Below are 23,191 nucleotides of genomic sequence, written 5' to 3' on the forward strand. Positions count from 1 at the left end.
TCTCTCTCTCGCGCACACTCTCTCTCTCTCTCTCTCTCTCTCTCGCGCTCTCTCGCGCTCTCTCGCGCTCTCTCTCGCGCTCTCTCGCGCTCTCTCGCGCTCTCTCGCGCTCTCTCGCTCTCTCTCGCGCTCTCTCTCTCTCTCTCTCTCGCGCTCTCTCTCTCTCTCTCTCTCGCGCTCTCTCTCTCTCTCTCTCTCGCGCGCTCCCTCTCTCGCGCGCTCCCTCCTCTCTCGCGCGCTCCCTCTCTCGCGCGCGCTCCCTCTCTCGCGCGCTCCCTCTCTCGCGCGCTCCCTCTCTCGCGCGCTCCCTCCCTCTCCTCGCGCGCTCCCTCTCTCGCGCGCTCCCTCTCTCGCGCGCATCCCTCTCTCGCGCGCTCCCTCTCTCGCGCTCTCGCTCTCTCGCGCGCTCCCTCTCTCGCTCTCTCGCGCGCTCCCTCTCTCGCTCTCTCCCTCTCTCGCTCTCTCGCTCTCTCGCTCTCTCGCTCTCTCTCGCTCTCGTCTCGCTCTCTCTCGCTCTCTCTCGCTCTCTCTCGCTCTCTCTCTCTCGCTCTCTCTCTCTCGCTCTCTCTCTCTCGCTCTCTCTCTCTCGCTCTCTCTCTCTCGCTCTCGCTCTCGCTCGCTCTCGCTCTCTCCTCGCTCTCTCTCGCTCTCTCTCGCTCTCTCTCGCTCTCTCTCGCTCTCTCTCGCTCTCATGCCCTCCGTCCCCCTCCGTGTCTCTTTCCCCCCCCTCTCTTTCCCCCCCCTCTCTTTCCCCCCCCTCTCTTTCCCCCCCTCTCTTTCCCCCCCCTCTTTCCCCCCCTCTCTTTCCCCCCCTCTGTTTCCCCCCCCTCTGTTTCCCCCCCTCTGTTTCCCCCCCTCTGTTTCCCCCCCCTCTGTTTCCCCCCCTCTGTTCCCCCCCCTCTGTTCCCCCCCCTCTGTTCCCCCCCCTCTGTTTCCCCCCCTCTGTTTCCCCCCCTCTGTTTCCCCCCCTCTGTTTCCCCCCCTCTCTTTCCCCCCCTCTCTCTCTTCCCCCCTCTCTTTCCCCCCCTCTCTTTCCCCCCTCTCTTTCCCCCCTCTCTTTCCCCCCCTCTCTTTCCCCCCCTCTCTTCCCCCCCTCTCTTTCCCCCCCTCTCTTTCCCCCCCTCTGTTTCCCCCCCTCTGTTTCCCCCCCTCTGTTTCCCCCCCTCTGTTTCCCCCCCTCTGTTTCCCCCCCTCTGTTTCCCCCCCTCTGTTTCCCCCCCTCTCTTTCCCCCCCTCTGTTTCCCCCCCTCTGTTTCCCCCCCTCTCGTTTCCCCCCCTCTCTTTCCCCCCCTCTCTTTCCCCCCCTCTCTTTCCCCCCCTCTCTTTCCCCCCCTCTCTTTCCCCCCCTCTCTTTCCCCCCCTCTCTTTCCCCCCCTCTCTTTCCCCCCCTCTCTTTCCCCCCCTCTCTTTCCCCCCCTCTCTTTCCCCCCCTCTCTTTCCCCCCCTCTCTTTCCCCCCCTCTCTTTCCCCCCTCTCTTTCCCCCCCTCTCTTTCCCCCCCTCTCTTTCCCCCCCTCTCTTTCCCCCCCTCTCTTTCCCCCCCTCTCTTTCCCCCCTCTCTTTCCCCCCCTCTCTTTCCCCCCTCTCTCTTTCCCCCCCTCTCTTTCCCCCCCTCTCTTTCCCCCCCTCTCTTTCCCCCCCTCTCTTTCCCCCCCTCTCTTTCCCCCCCTCTCTTTCCCCCCCTCTCTTTCCCCCCCTCTCTTTCCCCCCCTCTCTTTCCCCCTCTCTCTTTCCCCCCCTCTCTCTTCCCCCCCTCTCTCTTCCCCCCCCTCTCTTCCCCCCCTCTCTTCCCCCCCCTCTCTTCCCCCCCCTCTCTTCCCCCTCTCTCTTTCCCCCCCTCTCTCTTTCCCCCCTCTCTCTTTCCCCCCTCTCTCTTTCCCCCCTCTCTCATTCGTCCCCTCTCTCATTCGTCCCCTCTCTCATTCGTCCCCTCTCTCATTCGTCCCCTCTCTTTCCCCCCCTCTCTCTTTCCCCCTCTCTCTTTCCCCCCCCTCTCTCTTTCCCCCCCTCTCTCTTTCCCCCCTCTCTCTTTCCCCCCTCTCTCTTTCCCCCCTCTCTCTTTCCCCCCCCTCTCTCTCCCCCCCTCTCTCTTTCCCCCCTCTCTCTTTCCCCCCGCTCTCTTTCCCCCCCTCTCTCTTTCCCCCCCTCTCTCTTTCCCCCCCTCTCTCTTTCCCCCCCTCTCTCTTTCCCCCCCTCTCTCTTCCCCCCCCTCTCTCTTTCCCCCCCTCTCTCTTTCCCCCCCCTCTCTCTTTCCCCCCCTCTCTCTTTCCCCCCTCTCTCTTCCCCCCCTCTCTCTTTCCCCCCTCTCTCTTTTCCCCCCCTCTTTTCCCCCCTCTCTCTTTTCCCCCCCTCTCTCTTTCCCCCCTCTCTCTTTCCCCCCTCTCTCTTTCCCCCCTCTCTCTTTCCCCCCCTCTCTCTTTCCCCCCCCTCTCTCTTTCCCCCCCTCTCTCTTCCCCCCCTCTCTCTTTCCCCCCCTCTCTCTTTCCCCCCCCTCTCTCTTCCCCCCCCTCTCTCTTTCCCCCCCCCTCTCTCTTTCCCCCCCCTGTCTCTTCCCCCCCCCTGTCTCTTCCCCCCCGTCTCTTTCTCCCCCCCCTGTCTCTTCCCCCCCGTCTTTTTCTCCCCCCCCCCCGTCTCTTTCTCCCCCCCCCGTCTCTTTCTCCCCCCCCCGTCTCTTTCTCCCCCCCCCCGTCTCTTTCTCCCCCCCCCCCGTCTCTTTCTCCCCCCCCCCGTCTCTTTCTCCCCCCCCCCGTCTCTTTCTCCCCCCCCCGTCTCTTTCTCCCCCCCCGTCTCTTTCTCCCCCCCCGTCTCTTTCTCCCCCCCCGTCTCTTTCTCCCCCCCCGTCTCTTTCTCCCCCCCCGTCTCTTTCTCCCCCCCCCGTCTCTTTCTCCCCCCCCCGTCTCTTTCTCCCCCCCCCGTCTCTTCTCCCCCCCCCCGTCTCTTTCTCCCCCCCCCGTCTCTTTCTCCCCCCCCCGTCTCTTTCTCCCCCCCCCCGTCTCTTTCTCCCCCCCCCGTCTCTTTGCCCCCCCCGTCTCTTTCTCCCCCCCCGTCTCTTTCTCCCCCCCCGTCTCTTTCTCCCCCCCCCGTCTCTTTCTCCCCCCCCCCGTCTCTTTCTCCCCCCCCGTCTCTCTTTCTCCCCCCCCGTCTCTTTCTCCCCCCCCGTCTCTTTCTCCCCCCCCCGTCTCTTTCTCCCCCCCCGTCTCTTTCTCCCCCCCCCGTCTCTTTCTCCCCCCCCGTCTCTTTCTCCCCCCCCGTCTCTTTCTCCCCCCCGTCTCTTTCTCCCCCCCGTCTCTTTCTCCCCCCCCCCGTCTCTTTCTCCCCCCCCCCGTCTCTTTCTCCCCCCCCCGTCTCTTTCTCCCCCCCCCCGTCTCTTCTCTCCCCCCCCCCCGTCTCTTTCTCCCCCCCCCGTCTCTTTCTCCCCCCCCCCGTCTCTTTCTCCCCCCCCCCCGTCTCTTTCTCCCCCCCCCCGTCTCTTTCTCTCCCCCCCCCCGTCTCTTTCTCCCCCCCCCCGTCTCTTTCTCCCCCCCCCCGTCTCTTTCTCCCCCCCCCCGTCTCTTTCTCCCCCCCCCCCGTCTCTTTCTCCCCCCCCCCGTCTCTTTCTCCCCCCCCCCGTCTCTTTCTCCCCCCCCCGTCTCTTTCTCCCCCCCCCGTCTCTTTCTCCCCCCCCCCGTCTCTTTCTCCCCCCCCCCCTCTCTTTCTCCCCCCCCCCCGTCTCTTTCTCCCCCCCCCCGTCTCTTTCTCCCCCCCGTCTCTTCTCCCCCCCCCCGTCTCTTTCTCCCCCCCCCCCCGTCTCTTTCTCCCCCCCCCCCCCGTCTCTTTCTCCCCCCCCCCCCGTCTCTTTCTCCCCCCCCGTCTCTTTCTCCCCCCCGTCTCTTTCTCCCCCCCGTCTCTTTCTCCCCCCCGTCTCTTTCTCCCCCCCGTCTCTTTCTCCCCCCCCGTCTCTTTCTCCCCCCCGTCTCTTTCTCCCCCCCGTCTCTTTCTCCCCCCCGTCTCTTTCTCCCCCCCCGTCTCTTTCTCCCCCCCGTCTCTTTCTCCCCCCCGTCTCTTTCTCCCCCCCGTCTCTTTCTCCCCCCCCCCGTCTCTTTCTCCCCCCCCCGTCTCTTTCTCCCCCCCCCGTCTCTTTCTCCCCCCCCGTCTCTTTCTCCCCCCCCCGTCTCTTTCTCCCCCCCCGTCTCTTTCTCCCCCCCCCCCGTCTCTTTCTCCCCCCCCCCGTCTCTTCCCCCTCCCCCGTCTCTTTCTCCCCCCCGTCTCTTCCTCCCCCCCGTCTCTTCCTCCCCCCCGTCTCTTTCTCCCCCCCGTCTCTTTCTCCCCCCCGTCTCTTTCTCCCCCCCCGTCTCTTTCTCCCCCCCCCGTCTCTTTCTCCCCCCCCGTCTCTTTCTCCCCCCCCCGTCTCTTTCTCCCCCCCCCCGTCTCTTTCTCCCCCCCCGTCTCTTTCTCCCCCCCCGTCTCTTTCTCCCCCCCCGTCTCTTTCTCCCCCCCCGTCTCTTTCTCCCCCCCCGTCTCTTTCTCCCCCCCCGTCTCTTTCTCCCCCCCCGTCTCTTTCTCCCCCCCCGTCTCTTTCTCCCCCCCCCGTCTCTTTCTCCCCCCCCGTCTCTTTCTCCCCCCCCGTCTCTTTCTCTCCCCCCCCCCCGTCTCTTTCTCCCCCCCCCGTCTCTTCCCCCTCCCCCGTCTCTTCCCCCCCCGTCTCTTCCACCCCTGTCTCTTTCCCCCCCCCCCCGTCTCTTTCCCCCGCCCTGTCTCTTTCACCCCCCCCCCCCCACCAATTCTTTCTTCATCTCCCTCTCCCGCTCTCTCACTTTCTCTCTACCCCCACCCCACCACAATCACTCACTCACACTCTCTCGCTGGCACCCCGTCTCTCTCCCCCCCCCCGTTGCATTCTTTATTCACTGTCGTACTTTTAATTGAAGAAATTGAGTGGAGTTTAATGGCCAATCGTGGAGGGTAATGAAGTTTGAAAAGAAGGGTAGACAAAATCATTTGCTAACTGTCAAAGATTGTAATGCCAGATTGCCTTAGTGGAGCCTCATAACTTGCTCGTAGATGTGCCAAGAAGCCTGAGAACTTGATGGTTTTAACAGAAACTTTCCATTTCATGGGACAGAAAGTGCATACCGCGTAGCAGTGAAGCTGCTGTCCTCGCTTAACTCCTGCTCATTCTTTCCAGAAAGGAAAGATCAAAACTATTTATATTGTCATGTAGCCAAAAAAGTCAACTGTAGTCCAGAGACTTTCAGGACCAGTTGCAGAGACCGTTGCAGTATTTTGCAAGGATGTTGAAATTGCTCCAAGCTGTTTGCTGTATATTTGATATAACTGAAATGCACACTTAATGTCAGCTGTGTTATTCTTCAAGTATGTGGCTCTTAGTAGCATGGGTAATGAGAAGAAATTAGACTTGTGTGTGAATTGGAATGTCATGTAGCCATCCCCCTGTCTGACCTGGCAAAGCCAACTCTAGTTGGACTAATTTCTGGACGTTTCACCAAATGAACCTCTGCATCCAACTGCACCGAACAGCCTTTTTTTTCTCATTTCCAATATTTTTATAACTCGCAAATGAAATTTTTTGAAGAAAATGGGAAACAAATCTACATTTTAAACACTTCATTTTATATTTTAGCACTGCATGAGTTTTCACATGTACACTGACCACACCCAGCTCTATCTCACCACCAACTCTCCTGACTCCTCCTGTTGCTAAATTATCAGACAGCTGAGCTGACGTTCAGTGCTGAATGAGCAACAATTTCCTCCAATTAATTATTGGGCAGATTGAAGCTATTGTTTTTGGTCCCTGCTTGAAACTCCTTTCCCTAACTACCAACTCCATCCCTCTCCCTGGCAACTGTCTGAGATTAAACCAGTCTGTTTGCAACCTTGGTGTCATATTTGATCCAAAAATGAGCTTCCGAACGCATATCCGCACCTTCACTAAGACCCCCCTATTTCCATCTCTGTAACATCACCCGACTTCACCCCTGTCTCAGGACATCTGCTGCTGAAACCCTCATTCATGCTTTCATTACCTCTAGACTTGACTATTCCAATGCATGCATAGAATCAGAGAAAGTTTACAGCATGGAAAGAGGCCACTTGGCCCATCGTGTCTGCACCAGCAAAAATAAAACCGAGCCACCCAGCCTAATCTCATTTTCCAGCAATTGGTCCGTAATCCTGCAGGTTACAGATGCACATCTGGGCACCTTTTAAATGGGTTGAGGGTTTCTGCCTCTACCACCCTTTCAGGCTGTGAGTTCCATACCCCCACCACCCTCTGGTTGAAAAACATGTCCTCATCTCGCCTCTAATCCTCCTACCAATCACTTCAAATCTATGCTTCCTAGTCACTGACCTCTCTGCTAATGTAAACAGGCCCTTTACCTCCACTCTATCCAGGCCCCTCACATTTTTGTATATTTCAATCAAATCTCCCCTCGGCCTCCTCTATTCCAAGGAGAACAACCCCAGCCTATCCAATCTTTCCTCATAGCTTTAATTTTCCAGTCCTTTCAACATCTTTGTAAATCTCCTCTGTACACTCTCCAGTGCAATTACATCCTTTCTGTAATGAGGTGATCAGAACTGCACACAGTACTCAAGTTGTGGCCTAACCAATGAGTTATACAGTTCCAGCATAACCTCCCTGCGCTTGTATTCTATACAATAAAGAAAAGGATTCCATATGCCTTCTTAACCATCTTATCGACTGGTCCTGCTACCTTCAGACATTCACTTCAAGATCCCTCACTTCCTCTACACTTCTCAGTATTTTCCCATTAATTGTGTATTCCTTTGCCTTGTTTGACCTCCCCAAATGCATCACCCCACACTCCTCCACATTGAATTCCATTTGCCACTTTTCTGCCCATCTGACCAGACCATCAATATCTTCCTGCAGCCTACAGCTATCCTCCTCGCTATCTACCACACGGCCAATCTTTGTGTCATCTGCAAGCTTCTTGATCATGCCCCCTACATTTAAGTCCAAATTATGAATATATACCACAAAAAGCAGGGGACCCAGTACTGAGCTCTGCGGAACCCCACTGGAAACTGCCCTCCAGTCGATAAAACACACATCAACAATTACCCTTTGTTTCCTGCCACTGAGCAAATTTTGTATCCACCTTGCTGCATTTCCCTGGATCCCATGGAATTTTATCTTTTTAACCAGTCTGCCATGTGGGACCTTGTCAAAAGCCTTGTTAAAATCCATGTAGACCACATCAACTGCACTACCCTCATCTATCTTCCTTGTTACTTCATCAAAAAATTCAATCAAGTTAGTCAGACACAAAAACAAGAAATGCTGGAATCACTCAGCAGGTCTGGCAGCATCTGTGGAAAGAGAAGCAGAGTTAACGTTTCGGGTCAGTGACCCTTCTTCGGAACTCAGACACAACCTTGCCTTAACAAATCCATGCTGACTATCCTTAATTACTCTGTACCTTTCTAAATCATAGTTTATCCTGTCTCTCAGAATTGATTCCAATAGTTTTCCCACTGCTGATGTTAGACTGACTGGCCTGTAATTATTCGTTCTATCCCTCACTCCCTTTTTAAACAATGGTACAACATTAGCAGACCCCCAATCCTCCAACCCACACCTGTATCCATGGAGGACTGGAAAATGATGGTCAGACCTTCCGTTATTTCCCCTTTTGCTTCTTTTAGCAGTCTGGGGTACATTTCATCCACTTTCAAGGATGCTAGTCCCCTTAAGACTTCCTCTCTCCATACCCACATCTTCTGCCTCCACATATTGGTTACCTTTTTGGTCTTTTCTGGGCCCTGCTCTTTCCTTAGATATCCTCTTATTCTTAATGTATTGATAACACATCTTTGAGATTGAAGAAGTGTCAAGTGTAACGGAGTTTCGTAACCTTTTATACGTTAAATGGAATAATGTGCCTTAAGGCGTGTGGAGTAATTTTGGATGTCACGATTGAAAATTAAAATTAGTTATTTTAATCTTGTTTCCTCAGTTTAATAATATCATAGTGAAGTTTTTTGAAGAAATGGGTGTTGCTCAAGAAGCTCTGGTTGCAGAATGGCTAAGAAGATCAAATCCCATAAATGATTAGCATTCTTCTTAGGATAACATGACCTAGTAGAGCCATGCGATGGGATATACTGATGTAATAGTTATGTTACTGGACTAGTAATCCAGAGACCCTGAGTTCAGATCATACCATGCCAGTTTTGAGAATTGAATCACTGTCATGGAGGCCCCCACCTACCATGAATGAGGCATATTAATTTTGTCATATGGACATTGTTTGCTGGGAAGAAGAGAGGGCCTGTTACAAGGGCTGCCAGGCACTTAGCTGAAAAACATTTGCATACTAGCAGACAGTGTTTGTAGAGACAAAAGGAGCATTCCCTGACACATTCAGCCCACAATGGATTTTGATCACCAGACATTGAAGGTGTAAGCAAGAGCATTCCAGAGACTGCTAAGGTGATACAATCCACAAGAGCCAGGACTGTTTAAACCAGCTGGTCACATGAATAACTGGCTGCTCCAGGGTTTTTTTGAACTAGCCACAGAGTTTTTGAACTCAAAGACTGTTTGCTCCTGGAGTGAGATGACCTCCCTTGTCTGTTCCCATCTCTTCCTCACAAGCCTCCTGACCCACTGAGGACACATGAGCCTCAATAGAGAAAAGTCTCCTACATCGAACAAGGTTTAAGAAGAATACTGGGCCCCAATGAAAACCAAGGTCTACCTACAATCAAGGACTTTACAGTGAGCTCGAAGAACAGTAGCCAAAACCATCTTCCGATATTGCCTCAAACTTTTCCACTTTATTTCTTGTGCTGTTTTCTGTCTCTATCTGCATGTGTGTATTGTGTTTGCATGCTAGCGTGGGCACGTCGTGTATCTGTAGGCGTTAAGCGAATTAGAGTTCAAGTTTAATGAAGTTCAACCTTTTTTCTTTAAACCTAAGAAAACCCCTTTGCCTTATAATTGGAAGTTAGTGAACAAGGATTCATTAAGGGGGAGCAAAAAAAATGGGGTGTTTAAAATGAAACCCTGTTATGGTAAGACCAGATAAAGGCTGAGAGGAAACCCTAGACCTCTTTCTCACCCGGTTGAAACAATCACTTTGAACAATACTGTGGAAATAAAAAGCCAGCATCAGTAAACATGACCATGAAGCTGTCAGTCTGTTTGTAAAAACTCAACAGGTTCACAAATGTCCTTCAGGGAAAGAAATCTGTAGCACTAACCTGGTCTGGCTGGTATGTGATCCCAGTCCCATGGCCACTGCCCTCTGAAGTAGCCTGGCAAGTCAGTCAGTTGTATCAAACTGCTACATGCAGCCGTTCGAGGAGTAGGCCCACTACCACCTTCTGAAGTACCACTAGGTTGGACAATAAGTGCTGGCCTTGCTAGTGATGCCCACATCCCCAGAATGATTAAAAGAAAATGCTGCAAATCTGACCTGATGGAAACATGGGGGCCATGTTCTGTTGGTATGCAGTCAGATTGACTTATCTTTATGACAAAGAGCTGTGATGGATTTTTATCTAGCTTCCTGATTTAATCTTAATTGAAATCGCTCTCTCTCCTCTCCCTCCTTTCCGCTGCCCCCTCTCATTTTGATTCCTCTGCCAGTAGTTAACTTTCATTGAAGAATCTGATAGGGTACTTCACGGGCTTAATGGAACATGCAGAGCATGTTGCTTCTTATATTTGGCTGTGTTCTTGCCTGTGGGCTGGAGTACTACTTTACCCAGAGAGCAGTAAGAATGTGGAACTCACTAGCACGTGAAGTAGTTGAGGTGAATAGCATTGATGCATTTAAGGGGAAGCTGGATAAGCACATGATGGATAAAGGAAGAGGAGCCTATGCTGATATGGTAAGATGAAGTAGGGAGGGAGGAGGCTCATGTGGAGCATCAACACTGGCATGGACCAGATGGGCCAAATGGCCTGTTTCTTGTTGTAAATTCTATTTAAAATATTAACTGATGTATCCCCCATGCGTTGCTGTTGGACAAATTGTTAAATAAGTAATCTGTTCTTCACTCACTGTGGATATAAACAAAAGCCTTTCATGTACTGGAGTTACATAAATAAATCTGGACATGTAATGTAAAAGAAAGGAACATTTAGCATGCCATCATGTCCTCAGATGCTCCAAAGCACTTCATAAACAATTACTTCTGGTCCATGGTTAGGTAGACAAATGCAGCTGCCAACCTGCATACAGCAAGATCCCACAAACAGCAAAATGTGGCCAGTGAGGGAGAACTATTGGCATGGACATCTAGAGAACATCTTCCTCTTCAAGTCGTTTCGTAGGATCTTTGATATGCACCTGAACAAGTACTTGGGGCCTCAGATTAATGTCTCATCCCAAAAGGTGACAATTCAGCCCTCTCTCTCTGTGTTGCACAAGGAAGGGAGTTGGATTGAAGATGGAGATGATTCTGAAAGTATTACATTGTAAATCAGGCTAAATTTGATCATTTAGTCTTTGGAAAAGATGCACTAGGTCTCATTGAAGTTAGCACTATCATGATATTAAAGATGTAGTCTGTAACATCACCAAGATTACTGACCGTTTTATGCTGCGGGGCGGTTTCCATTCACAGCTTCACAAAACTACCAACTTTGTTGTCATGGGAAAGAAAGGAAGAATGAAACCGTGCATTTCCATAACATCCTTCATGACCTCAGGACATCCTAAAGCACTTTACAGCCAATTACTGTTGTAGTATTGTCCCTGTTATAATGCAGGAAACAGCACTGACCAGATAATCTGTTTTAGTGAGGTTGGTTGAGGGAGGACTATTGGTCAGGACACTGGGGAGAGCTCCTCTGCTTTTCTCACGGTGTTATGAGATCATTTATGCCTACTTGAGAGGGCAATCGGGGCCTCAGTTTAATGTCCGATCTGAAAGACAGCATCTCTGACTGTGCAGCGCTCCCTCGGTACTGCACTGGGAGTGTCAAGCTTCAGTTATGTGCTCAAGTTTCTGGAGTGGAACTTGAACTCATAACCTTCTGACTTAGCAGTGAGAGTGCCGTGATGGACACAAGTAAAGTAGAGAGCTTTGAGACTAAGATCTTTTGAAATGGTGGGATATGAGAAGAGCAAGGAAGTTCTGCTGGTGGCAACATGAGGAATTATATATATAAAAAAAACAAGTATAGTAATGGAGGAAACCAAATGATTCAAATGTGTGCAGGGTTACTAACTTTGCACGCATTCCTAGAGTTTTCATCACATGCGCTCCTGCCGTCCCGCCATTGGTCACCCTGTACTTCCATCCTCACAGCACACCAGTCCCATGCCAATCAGAAAGCCGATTGGCTGATCAATTGACTGACTGTCAATCAGAACAACTTTTTTTTGTATCTTCATTAATTTTATAACTGATAAACATTTTCTTTGAACACATTCGTTTAAAAAAAATTATTTTTTCTAATGTCCCCTATGGATTTTCTTCTCTGATGTTCCCAGCAGTGAGCAGGAGTGTTCATTGTCTTTAATGCCTGGAGACGCCTGGCCAATCCTGGAGGTTTGGCAACCCGAAGTGTGCAGAAAGACCCACCTGTATTGGTGTTTTCACAAGAAAGATCATATGGCTTCTAATGTGCGTCTGTTTACAGAATGATCGACGCTTCCACGCCTTACTTTTCTGATCGACCCATGATAAGGCTGCACCGCCTATGCCATTAATTGTACAATATTATGACATCTTGCTCCCTGGAATGTTAAAGCAAGTTTAGTCAGTTACAGCCTTTTGCAGACTGCATTTGTGTTTTTTTAAATGTTTTTTTCCCTAATTCTGCTGACTATTTAATTATCTTGGTCTCACAACAAACTTTATTAAGTCAAAAGTCCACAATGTCTCATCGGTTTAAGGCCTCATCTGGAAAACAGCACTTCCAGCAGTCCAACACACTCTCAGTACTGCGCTGGGAGTGTCAGCCTGGACTTTGTGGGACTTGAACCCACAACTTTCTGACTCAGAGGTGAAAGAGCTACCAACAGAGCCATGACCTCATCTGTTTTTTTTGCTCTGGACTTGGTCTGGACTGTTTTTCTGTTAGACCGAGGTGAAGTTCTGCCTAAAAACTAAATATAGCCATAGTTTGCATTATAGTTCTTCTGAAATATCGTAGGAGCCAATTTTGAGATAGCAGATCATGAATTATTGAAGAGACGATTTAGTGATGAGTTGCTGTGTTGCATCATTCAAATTAGAAACAGTGGCTTATGTCTTGGCAAACAGGATTCACATCACTAACCACAATTCTGACTGGAAAGTGAACAGTCATTTCGATTGTTGGCAATAAAATCGTACAATCATACAGCACAGAAGGAGGCCATTCGGCCCATCCTGCCTTATCCAATTAGTCCCACTCCCCTACTCTTTCCCCACAGCCCTGCAAATTTTTCCTTTTCCAATATATATATCCAGTTCCCTATTGAAAGTTATTATTTGAATCTACTTCCACCATCCTTTCAGACAGTGCATTCCCGATCACAAAAACACATTGTTTAAAAAAAAAGTATATATATATATATATATTTATGTATTTATTGTCACGGTCATGGGAAGTGCAGCCATGGAAATACAAAATGTAAACTGGAGAGTTATCAAAAGAACAATGTAAAAGACTGGTACTCTTGCCTTCAAGAAGACAGAGGACAAAGACACATGACATCCATCTTCTCTTGCACTAAAATACACATTCATGTCTGCTAGAACTAAAACTTATTAACCCCGTCTGCATTGAAATTATAGACGGCTCATCACACATCAATGTAAAAACAAGCTGAAACAAAGGCACTGGCAGAAGCCCTGTCTCCAACCGCAGTCACTACAACAAAGTGTGAAAATACCTCATCTTATCGAAATAGACTGCCATCAGAAGCTATTGTATAGCCTTTCAGAAATTGAAACCTAAAGCCACATGGGCGAGACTAACACTTAATGAGTTTACCTTTAAAGGTAACCTATTTTGGACAGCAAAGGAGAACATCAGGACATCGACCATAAATCTCCAGCCGTAGAGAGAAGATCAAAAGCCATCTTTAATTCCAGCACAAGGCAGATAGAAATTAATTCCAGCTAAGACAGTTGAAACCTGCTGAGGCGAATTTGTAACCAACTGCAGCAGAGAAATAGGAAAACGACTTTTTGAACAACTCCTCGGCCTGTGAAAATTGAAGGAATACCAGCTCCGTCTTCAAACTGAAGTGTTGACTGCCTGAAGACTTCAGCATCCCAGCAAGTGCAAGACAACAGCAAACAGGCCTGCAACTTTAAAAATGTTACTTTCCAAGTAGATCCCACAAGTTTTTTCTAAAAACAGCAGACTTTTACACTTTGAACTCTTAACGCCTCTTACCTTTTCCCTTCTATATTTTCTTGAGTGTGTATGTAAGAGTGAATGTGTGCTTGGGTGGTGCTGTGATCATTTCGAGTGATTATTGTTCAATAAATATTTAATCTTTTTCAAACCTACAAGAAAACCTGTCATTGTCCATTTATTTGGCAAACTAAACACGGGCTGAAACACTAGTTTAACAAAAACACTATCTGCGGTTAGTTGGGAGGTGACAAGTGGAAACCAGCCATGCCATTTCCCACCCACCCGTAACAACATAATGGGCATAAATAGAGTGCAGCAAATGGGGTGGAAGTTCAACAAAATCTCTGGCTTAACGGCCTACAGGCCTTTTACAACATTTGTGTAGCTGATGCAATATTGTGTAGTTGCCAACAAGCAGATTTAATTGTGTGTATTTGATGCAGTTTTTATTATTTCTTACAGGTTAACCAGGTTCAACTGCTGTAGGGTTTATCATTCTTGGAGTTTAAATGTTGCACCTGAATGAATGGTTAGCTGTAACTTACCATTGAAATGAACCAACATTATGTCAAGCTATTAAGATGTTGGGTCATGCCTCAGATTGTCCCAATTGTCGGGTTTCTGAATCTTGCGAGCCAAGTTTCTTTTGAATTGGTGTCCGGCACCAAGGTAGTGACCAGTTTCGCAAAGTTAGTGGTTTGGACAGCAACTATCACAACTAAGGAACACCAGCAATGTTATTTATTAATTTTGGAATTTGTTCTTCAGATCTCTGACATCCATGTTACTGGGGAGTCCGAGGACATGTCAGCCAAGGAGAAACTATTACTGTGGTCACAACAGACAACAGAGGGCTATGCTGGAGTCAGATGTGAGAACTTCACTTCGTGCTGGAGAGATGGCAGATTATTCAATGCAATCATTCATAAATACAGGTACTGCTTTTGCACAGGTACATACTGCTGTGCTCTAACAACTTTTTCATGTTTTGACTTGAGTATGCATAAACCCATGTTATTACATTGTTTTTATTTGTTCATGGGATGTGAGCTTCGCTGGCATGGAGCAGAGAGGAAGCTTTCCTTGTTATACTTATACCAAGCCTTGGTTAGGCCACATTTGGAGTACTGTACATAATTCTGATCTCCACATTATAAAAATGATATCCAGACTCTGGAGAAGGTGCAACAAATGTTCACAAAGATGATGAAATTGAGAGGCTATTATTGGGAAAGACTGAACAGGCTGTGGCACTTTTCTCTAGAAAAGAGAAGGCTAAGGGGTGACCTGATAGAGGTCTTTTCGATTATGAAAGGGTTTGATGGGGTAGATGTAGAGAAAATGTTTCCACTTGTGGGTGTGTCCAAAGCTAGAGGTCATAAATATAAGATGGAAACATCGAAAAGATAATCAGAAATAGGTCTAATGGGGAATTCAGGAGAAATTTCTTTATGCAGAGAATAGTGAGAATGTGAAACTTGCTACCACAAGGTGTATTTGAAACAAATAGAAAAGATGCATTTAAGGGGATGCTAGTTAAATATTTGAGGGAGAAAGGAATAGAAGGGTATGCTGATCGGGTGAGATGAAGTAGTATGGGATGAGGATGGTGTAGCATATAAATACTGGTGTAGACCAGCTTGGCTGATTGCATTGCTTCTGTGCTGTCCACTTGATTTAAATCTGGTAGCCTGGTGAAATGATCGAAAACAATGCAACAAGTGCCTGTGTAGTAAAAACAGATAGTGCTTGGCAGGTCAGACAGCATCTGTGCAGAGCGAAACAGTTAACCTTTCAGCACACTGATCTTTTGTCAGAACTGGATAAAGTTAGAGATGTAACTGTTGAAAGCAAGTATAGAGGCAGGGCACAGGAGAGAGGGAGGGGAGGAAAGAGCAATGGGGAAGATTTGCAATCAAACATGAGAAGGGAAACAGGAAGCGATGAAGGTAAAAGAGACAAATAGAAATCCTGTCAGAGAGAAGAGCAGAACTTCTTCAAGGTGGCCAATCCTGCAAGAATTCCTGCAGTGAATTAAACCCTAATAACACAATAGCAAAATACTGCAGATGCCAGAAATCTGACGTAAACACTTCAGTGTTGGCTGTATTTCCTGCTTTAATATAACTAACTTAAGGCTATCATTTAATCGGGCAATTGTGATCCAATTTACTCGTCTTTATCATTGCAAGTAATTAAGGGCTTGGGAATGGACTTTGATGTAAGTTTAAAAACTTGTGCTTTTAGATTGCCCTTTAGCAATAAATGTCATACAGGCAAAGGAAGATCCCTTGTCTCTTCTGGACTTCCCGATCTCAGGTGGGCATTGCGTGGAATGGTAATGAATTTCTGCATTCTAGACCTGCTGAGGGCAAAGTGATACAGGTGAGAGCAGGATCTTTCTCACGTCTGCTGCCCTCCTAAAGTTTGCTAGCATTCAATGTCTAAGCGACACTTTGAAGGAGGGTCATTTGGGTAAAAGGGGCAGCTGGCACTGTGAAACAGTACCCACATGAACCCACACCAGGAGGAAAATGCATTGTGGAGTGGGAGGACAAGTAGTGTTAATCTGAAATGGCTCCAGCCCAAATATAGAATGCCAAATCTTTAATGCTCTATTTTTCATTGCTTGTGCTTGTTGGTTGACAAAAACATTCAGTATTGAAGCTAAACTTCCTGTGACTTCAAAAAGACTGACTTATTCCAGTCTTCTCCTAGACGGCCCCTCACCTTCCATAAAGCTCATCCAAAACTCTGCTGCCCATATCCTAACTCACACCAAGTCCTATTCAGCCATCACCCCTCTGCTCGCTGACCGATATTGGCACTTGGTCCACCAATGCCTGGAATTTTAAAATGCTTGTCCTCTTGTTCAAATCCCTCCATGGCCTTACTCCTCCCTATTTCTGTAACCTTTGACAACCCTCCGAGATCCCTGTGTTCCTCCAATTCTAACCTCTTTTGAGGCAAGATTAAAGCTCTACTTTTGTGACCCTTTGTGTTGCAAAAAGGAGTTTCCCCAAAAAGCTACTTTGAATGAACTGTCGCAAACTTGAAATTTGAACTTTTTGGTATTCACCAACAAGAACTTATATTTATATAGTGCCCTTAACGTAATAAAACATTCCAAGGGTCTTCACGAGAGCATTGATATTTTTTTTATTCGTTCATGGGATGTGGGCATCACTGGCTAGGTCAGCATTTATTGTCCATCCCTAACTGAGTTAACTGGGTTAACTTACAGACATAAAAGCAAAATACTGCGGATGCTGGAAATCTGAAATAAAAACAAGAAATGCTGGAACCACTCAGCAGGTCTGGCAGCATCTGTGAAAAGAGAAGCAGAGTTAACGTTTCGGGTCAGTGACCCTTCTTCGGAACTCCGCTGAAGGGTCACTGATCCGAAACGTTAACTTACAGACATATTCAGTGAAATTAATAAACTGAAAAAAAACAATACAAGGTGGGAGAACTCTTTTGCCCAGTGTCAAAGAATTGATGCATTCAAAAGGAAACTGCAAGTCTGGAAGGTTCTTTTTCTGTGATTATATGCACTGAGCCACATAAGGAGATGTTAGGTCAGATGACTAAAAGCTTAGTAAAAGAGGTAGGTTTTAAAGAACATCTTAAAGGAAGAGAGAGAGGCGGAGAGATGTTGGGAGGGTATTCCAGAGTATAGGGCATCGACAACTGAAGGCACGGCCACCAATGGTGGAGTGATTAAAATTGGGGATGCTCAAGAGGCCAGAATTAGAGGAGTGCAGGTATCTTGGAGGGTTGTGGGGCTGGAGGAGGCTAGAGAGATAGGAAGGGGTGAGCTCATGAAGGGATTTGAAACCACCACTATCCTTCCAAACAAAGGTTGAAGGGAGTTTTGTTTACTGGGAAGACCTTTGCTTTGTGTTGTGTTTTGAAACTGTTAATGGAATGGAATTCCATAAATTGGATCTGCCCATTCATTACAGAAACAATAATTGTGTATAAAAATGTCATGGTTGGGTAACCATGATTTGACATTGTTGGTAGGATTGCAATTGAAATAATTGTTCCTGCCTGGGTGTGTGCTCGGGATGGAAGAGAAGATGCAGGTTTCAGATAATGAGGCACATGAGGAACCATGGCCAGGCATTTGTCTGATTAAAATATTGCTTAAGAACCTTGCAAGGATGCATAGAGGCACCATTGGAAATGATATAGACCAACATTGTCATGTTTTGGGCAGACGATGGCCATCCAGTGAATTGTTCCAAACCTCCCATCACATTTGCGGCGCAGTGGTTAGCACCGCAGCCTCACAGCTCCAGCGACCCGGGTTCAATTCTGGGTACTGCCTGTGTGGAGTTTGCAAGTTCTCCCTGTGTCTGCGTGGGTTTCCTCCGGGTGCTCTGGTTTCCTCCCACATGCCAAAGACTTGCTGGTTGATAGGTTAATTGGCCATTATAAATTGCCCCTAGTATAGGTAGGTGGTAGAGAATAATAAGGACAGGTGGGGATGTGGTAGGAATATGGAATTAGTGTAGCATTAGTATAAATGGGTGGTTGATGGTCGGCGCAGACTCGGTGGGCCGAAGGGCCTGTTTCAGTGCTGTATCACTAAACTAAACTAAACATTTCCTAATGTGATTCTGCGCCTGATAGCCCTGAATCATATTTACCAACAGAAATTCATCCAGTCTCTTTTATAAAGAAATCTGCAGTGGCTTCACTTCCACCTTTCCCATTGATCTGCCCTACCTTTCTATCTCCCTCCTACCCAAGAAAAAATGTATTGCTTAAATTTCTTTTTTATTGGTCACGCTTCATTTTAAACTGTGTCCTCTTGCCCATAAATAGAATAAAGATTTCCATTGATATAGCATCTTAGCACCACCTCAGGACGTCCCAAATTTCTTTATAACCAATGAAGTTCGATTGAAGTGTAGTCACTGTAGGGGAACGTGGCAAACCAATTGCGCACAGCAAGCTCCCGCAAACAGCAGTAGGATAAATGACCAGCTGATCTGTTTCAGGTGTAGGTTGAGGGATTAAAAATGGAGTGTGACTTGTGTCTGACTATGCTGCAACTGATGTTGGAGTCTTTCAGCTGGGAATGCCTGAAGTCAGAATTGTTTGGCTTCCAAGTGCGAGCATTCCTCACCTTGATGAACATTAAAAAAAATAAAACGGAGTCTCCATAAAAGTGTTTTGCCAATCATGGTTATTTGTTTATGAAGGATTCGTGACTAAAGAGTTGGATTATTTCTTCCATGGTAACGTCACATAAGCAACTGCATAACTGTTCTGGTGCAGTTTATATAATTGTTGTGAACAAGTGAAGAACAGAGATTGCAACTTGATAAAACACTGGCTAAGCTTTAACTAGATTATTGTGTGTGGTTCTAGGCACCGCACTTTAGGCAGGATGTCAAGTCCATGGAGAGGGTGCAAAAGACATATACTAGAATGTATCAGGGATGAGGGCCTTCAGTTATGTGGAGAGACTAGAGAAGCTGGGGTTGTTTTCCTTAGAGCAGAGAAGGTTTGGAGAGATTGAACAGAGGTGTTCAAAATTATGAATGGTTTGGATTAGAGTAAATAAAGAGAAACTGTTTCCACTGGCAGATGGGTCAGTAACCAGAGGACACAGATTTAAGAGGAGAGATGCAAATATTTTTAAACAGTGAGTTGTTATGACCTGGAATGCATTGCCTGAAAGAACAGTGGAAGCAGATTCAATAGTAACTTTCAAAAAAGAATTGGATTAAAAACAGTTCTGGGCTATGGGAAAGAACAGAGGAGTGGGACAAATAGATAACTCTTTCCAAGAGCTAGTATAGGCATGATGGACCAAATGGCCTCTTTCTATGTTGTAAGAGGAGAAGGGGAGTTCTCCAAGTGCCCTCATTTGTTCCTCAATCACTAAAGCAGATTATCTGGTTGTTTATCTCATTGCTATTTGTAAGATTGTTATGTGCAATTTGTCTGCCACGTTTTCCTAATAACAGCATTGTGAACATTTCTGAAGTAAGCAATATATTGGGATTTCCTCAGGTTGTGAACAGTATATAAACGCAAGTTCAATTCCTTCTTATTAGAACAAATTTCTTCCATGCCACCGGTGAATTTAGTTTGTAGGAAGTATTTAAATGTATTCCCTTTATAAATTGGAATCATGCAACTCAACTGGAATTCTCTATAATAATTTTCTTACAGATGTGTTGAAGTAGTAGGTGGTGGCTCATTGAATTTCATTGCTTTGTTGTAATATGTCTGAACCTGCCTAATCCTTGGTTAGGCAAAACACTCAGATATTTATCTTCATTGTATCTAATTGCTTCATTGCCTGTTCAAGCAGATTCAGGATTAAACCTAGGAGGTACATAATGTTTGGAACCTAAGATCCCTTAAAGCAACTCGGTGAAATGTTTTACCACACATTTAATATTAAGTAGTGCTAGGCTTTTGGGTGATCCTGACTTTCTAGCTTTGATTCGAGCTGTTGGCTTCAGACTATCCAAATGGTAATTTACATCAGCAGCCAAGCTTTTGGAATGCTCATCTCTAGTTGAGTTATAGAATCTTCGAGTCATTATGGCACAGAAAGGGGCCATTCGGTGGAAGCTATATCCCATTGTCGCTTTCTCCTGTGTAGTGTGCAGTTAGAAAAGAAAGGAAAAAACTTGTCTTTCATGACCTCGGGATGTCCGAAATCACTTTGCAGCCAATGAGGTACTTTTGAAGTGCAGTCTCTGTTATAATGTATGAAACACAGCAGCTAATTTACATAGAACAAACAGCACAAATGGTAATGAAATGAATGACCAAATTGTCTGTTTTAATGATGTTGGTTGAGGGATATATGTCAGCTCAGGACACAGAATCCAGAATTCACAGAACTGTAACTTTGAAATTGTGCCCTGTACACCGAGGTCTAGGTAATTAACAGAAATCAAGAAAAGCAAGGGTCCCAACACTGACCCCTGGGAAACTCCACTACAAACCTTCCTCCAGCCCGAAAAACATCCATTAACCACTACTCTTTGTTTCCTGTCACTCAGCCAATTCTGTATCCATGTCGCTACTGTCCTGTTTATTCCATGAGCTAGAACTTTGCTCACAAGTCTGTTGTGTGGCAAAATATCAGACATCTTTTGGAAGTCCTTGTACACCTGCAATGCAAGGGAGAACTCCATTGTTCCTCTTCGAATAATGTCACCAGATGTTTTACATCCACCTGAGAGGACAGACAGTCGAAAGATGGCACCTCCGACAGTGCAGCACTCTTTCAGTACTAACAAAAACAAGAAATGCTGGATTCACTCAGCAGGTCTGGCAGCATCTGTGGAAAGAGAAGCAGAGTTAACGTTTCGGGTCAGTGACCCTTCTTCGGAACTCTTTCAGTACTGTTCCTTCTGGATGGTGGAGGTCATGGGTTTGGGAAGTGCGGCTGTCGAAGCTTTGGCATCTTGCTGTGGTACATCTTGTAGATAGTGCACACTGCAGCCATGATATACTGATGGTGGAGGGGCTAGATATTGGTCTTGAGCTTCTTGAGTGTTGTTGGAACTGCACTCATCCAGGCAAGTGGGGAGTATTCTGTCATACTCTTAGCTTGTGCCTTTTAGATGGAGGAAAGGGTTTGGGAAATCAGGAGGTGAGTCAGTCGCTGAAGAATGTGCCGCGTCTGGCGTCCTGAAGTAGCCACAACATTTATGTGGCTGGTCCAGTTGAGTTTCTTGTAAATGGTAACCCCCGAGAATGTTGACATTGGGGGATTTGGTGATGGTAATACCTTTGAATGTCAAGTGGAGATAATTTGACTCTCTCTCTTGTTGGAGATGATCATTGCCTGCCACTTGTTGGGACATGAATGTTACTTGCCGCTTATCAGCCCAAGCCAGGATGCCCAGGTCTTGCTGCATGTGGGCATGGACTGCTTTATTATCTGAAGAATTGCAAATGATACTGCAATTATCAGTGAACAGCCTCACTTCTAACCTTATGATAGAGAGAAGGTCATCAATGAAACAGCTGAAGATGGTTGAGGAGCTCTTGCAGCGATGTCCTGGGGCTGAGATGATTGGCCTCCACAAATCTCAACCATTTTCCTTTCTTCCAGGTATGATTGCAGCCAGTGAAGAGTTTTCCCCCATATCCCCATTGACTTCAGTTTTACTAGGGCCTCTTGTCACACTCGGTGAAATGTTATCATGATGTAAAGGGCAGTCATTCTTGCCTAATCTCTGGAATTGTGGTCTTCTATCCAATTTTAGACCAAGACTGTAATGAGGTCTGGAGATGAATGGTCCATTTGATTTTAATCTGGTTATCCTGTAGTGCTTTGTTACAATGGAGTAGCTTGCTAGGCCACTTCAGAGGGCAGTTAAGAGCCAACCATGCTTGTATGAGGACTGGAGTCACATAGTGATCAGACTTGGTAAGGACAGCATGTTTCCTTTCCAATAGTGAACCAAAAAACATTACTGCTCCAAACACTGGGACGATATGCCTAGTTTGGGAAACTGATTTAAATTGTTTTAAGCCACCTTAATTGCTTCTTTGTAACCTGCCTTATTTTACTCATTTGCTGGTTCGAGAGCATAAGTAACTAGCTCAGAATGGGTCTCCTAAGCAGCCACTCCAGTGCAGTACTGAGGGAGCACTGCACTGTTGGAGTTGCTGACCTTTGCTTGAGATGTTAAACCAAGGCCCTGTCTGCCCCCTCAGTTGGAAGTAAAGACTGCATGGCAATATTTCAAAGAAGAGCTGGGAGTTCTCCCTGGTGTCCTGATCAATATTTGTCAATCAACATCAGTATATCAGATTATTTGGCCATTCACATTAGTGTTTGTGGGAGCTTGCTGTATGCAAATTGGCTGCCAACATTAAAACTGTGACTACACTTCAAAAGTACATTATTGTCTCTCTCTTTCTCCCTCGCACTCCCCCCTCCCAATCACACGCTTGTTATCTTTCTTCCACAATCAGACATTCACATTCTCTTTCACTAGCTCTCTCTTTTTCTCTTTTGTTAATGGTATCTGTGTTAAATGACTCCTTCTCTCACCTATTTCTAACGTGCACAACTTGAAGAAAAAGATTTTGCAAGGTTTCTAATCAGCAAAGGCTTAATAGACTGTGAAGTGATGAAATGGAGAATTAGAAGATGTTAATTGAAGTATGACACAAGGTACATCTGGATTACATTAACAATCATCCTTTATATGAACTTGGAAGAAGAATTTGATTCGGTAATCTGTTTGCTCAGCACAATAGTAAATGCTAGACAAAGTTGAGAGTCTTTCTATTGTACAACAGCCCAGATCATATCCATGCTTTTCATAATTATTACCTTGGTTTTTCCACAGTATTTGTGTTTATTTTTCTTCTTAATATCGATGCTGATGACATAAGCAGAAACTGCTGTTCACAGACTTGGTGTCAGCTATGGCTCACTGATAACACTAATCCCTAATCATAAAGGTTGAGAGTTCAAGACCCACTCTAGGCTTTGAGCACAGAATTTAAGCTGGCGCTGCCAGTGCAGCTCTAAGGGAACACTGCACTGTCAGAGGTGCTGTCTTTCAGATGAAATGTTAAAGTGAGGTTCCTTCTGCCTTCTCAGTTGGACGTAAGGGTGCTATGGTACTATTCCAAAGAAGAGCAGGGGAACTTGCCAATATTTTGGCCAACACTTAGCCATCAACCAACATCACTAAAATAACTGGTCAATTATCTGTCAGCTATTTTTGTGACATTACTAATTACAAATTGGCTTCCTATACCCTCTATTTAAACTATAGACCTCTTACTGTTATTATGGCAGCTGAACTCACCCAGCCTCTCATGCTACTTTGTTGTTCCTCCAGCCTAT

The 23,191-nt window shown here is 46.7% G+C and overlaps 1 protein-coding gene across 10 annotated transcripts in view; it reads left to right on the plus strand.

The window, feature by feature from the left end:
• dst (dystonin) overlaps window positions 1–23,191 on the plus strand; it is a 666,855-nt gene that overhangs the window by 253,214 nt on the left and 390,450 nt on the right. For all 10 annotated transcript variants that reach the window (XM_068020163.1, XM_068020162.1, XM_068020167.1 and 7 more), the window contains one exon: window positions 14,107–14,273. In XM_068020163.1, the coding sequence (XP_067876264.1) occupies window positions 14,107–14,273 (167 nt within the window). The remainder of the gene's footprint in view (window positions 1–14,106; window positions 14,274–23,191) is intronic.

This window comes from Heterodontus francisci, chromosome 3 (genome assembly GCF_036365525.1).
Source record: "Heterodontus francisci isolate sHetFra1 chromosome 3, sHetFra1.hap1, whole genome shotgun sequence".
Taxonomy (NCBI): Eukaryota; Metazoa; Chordata; class Chondrichthyes; order Heterodontiformes; family Heterodontidae; genus Heterodontus; species Heterodontus francisci.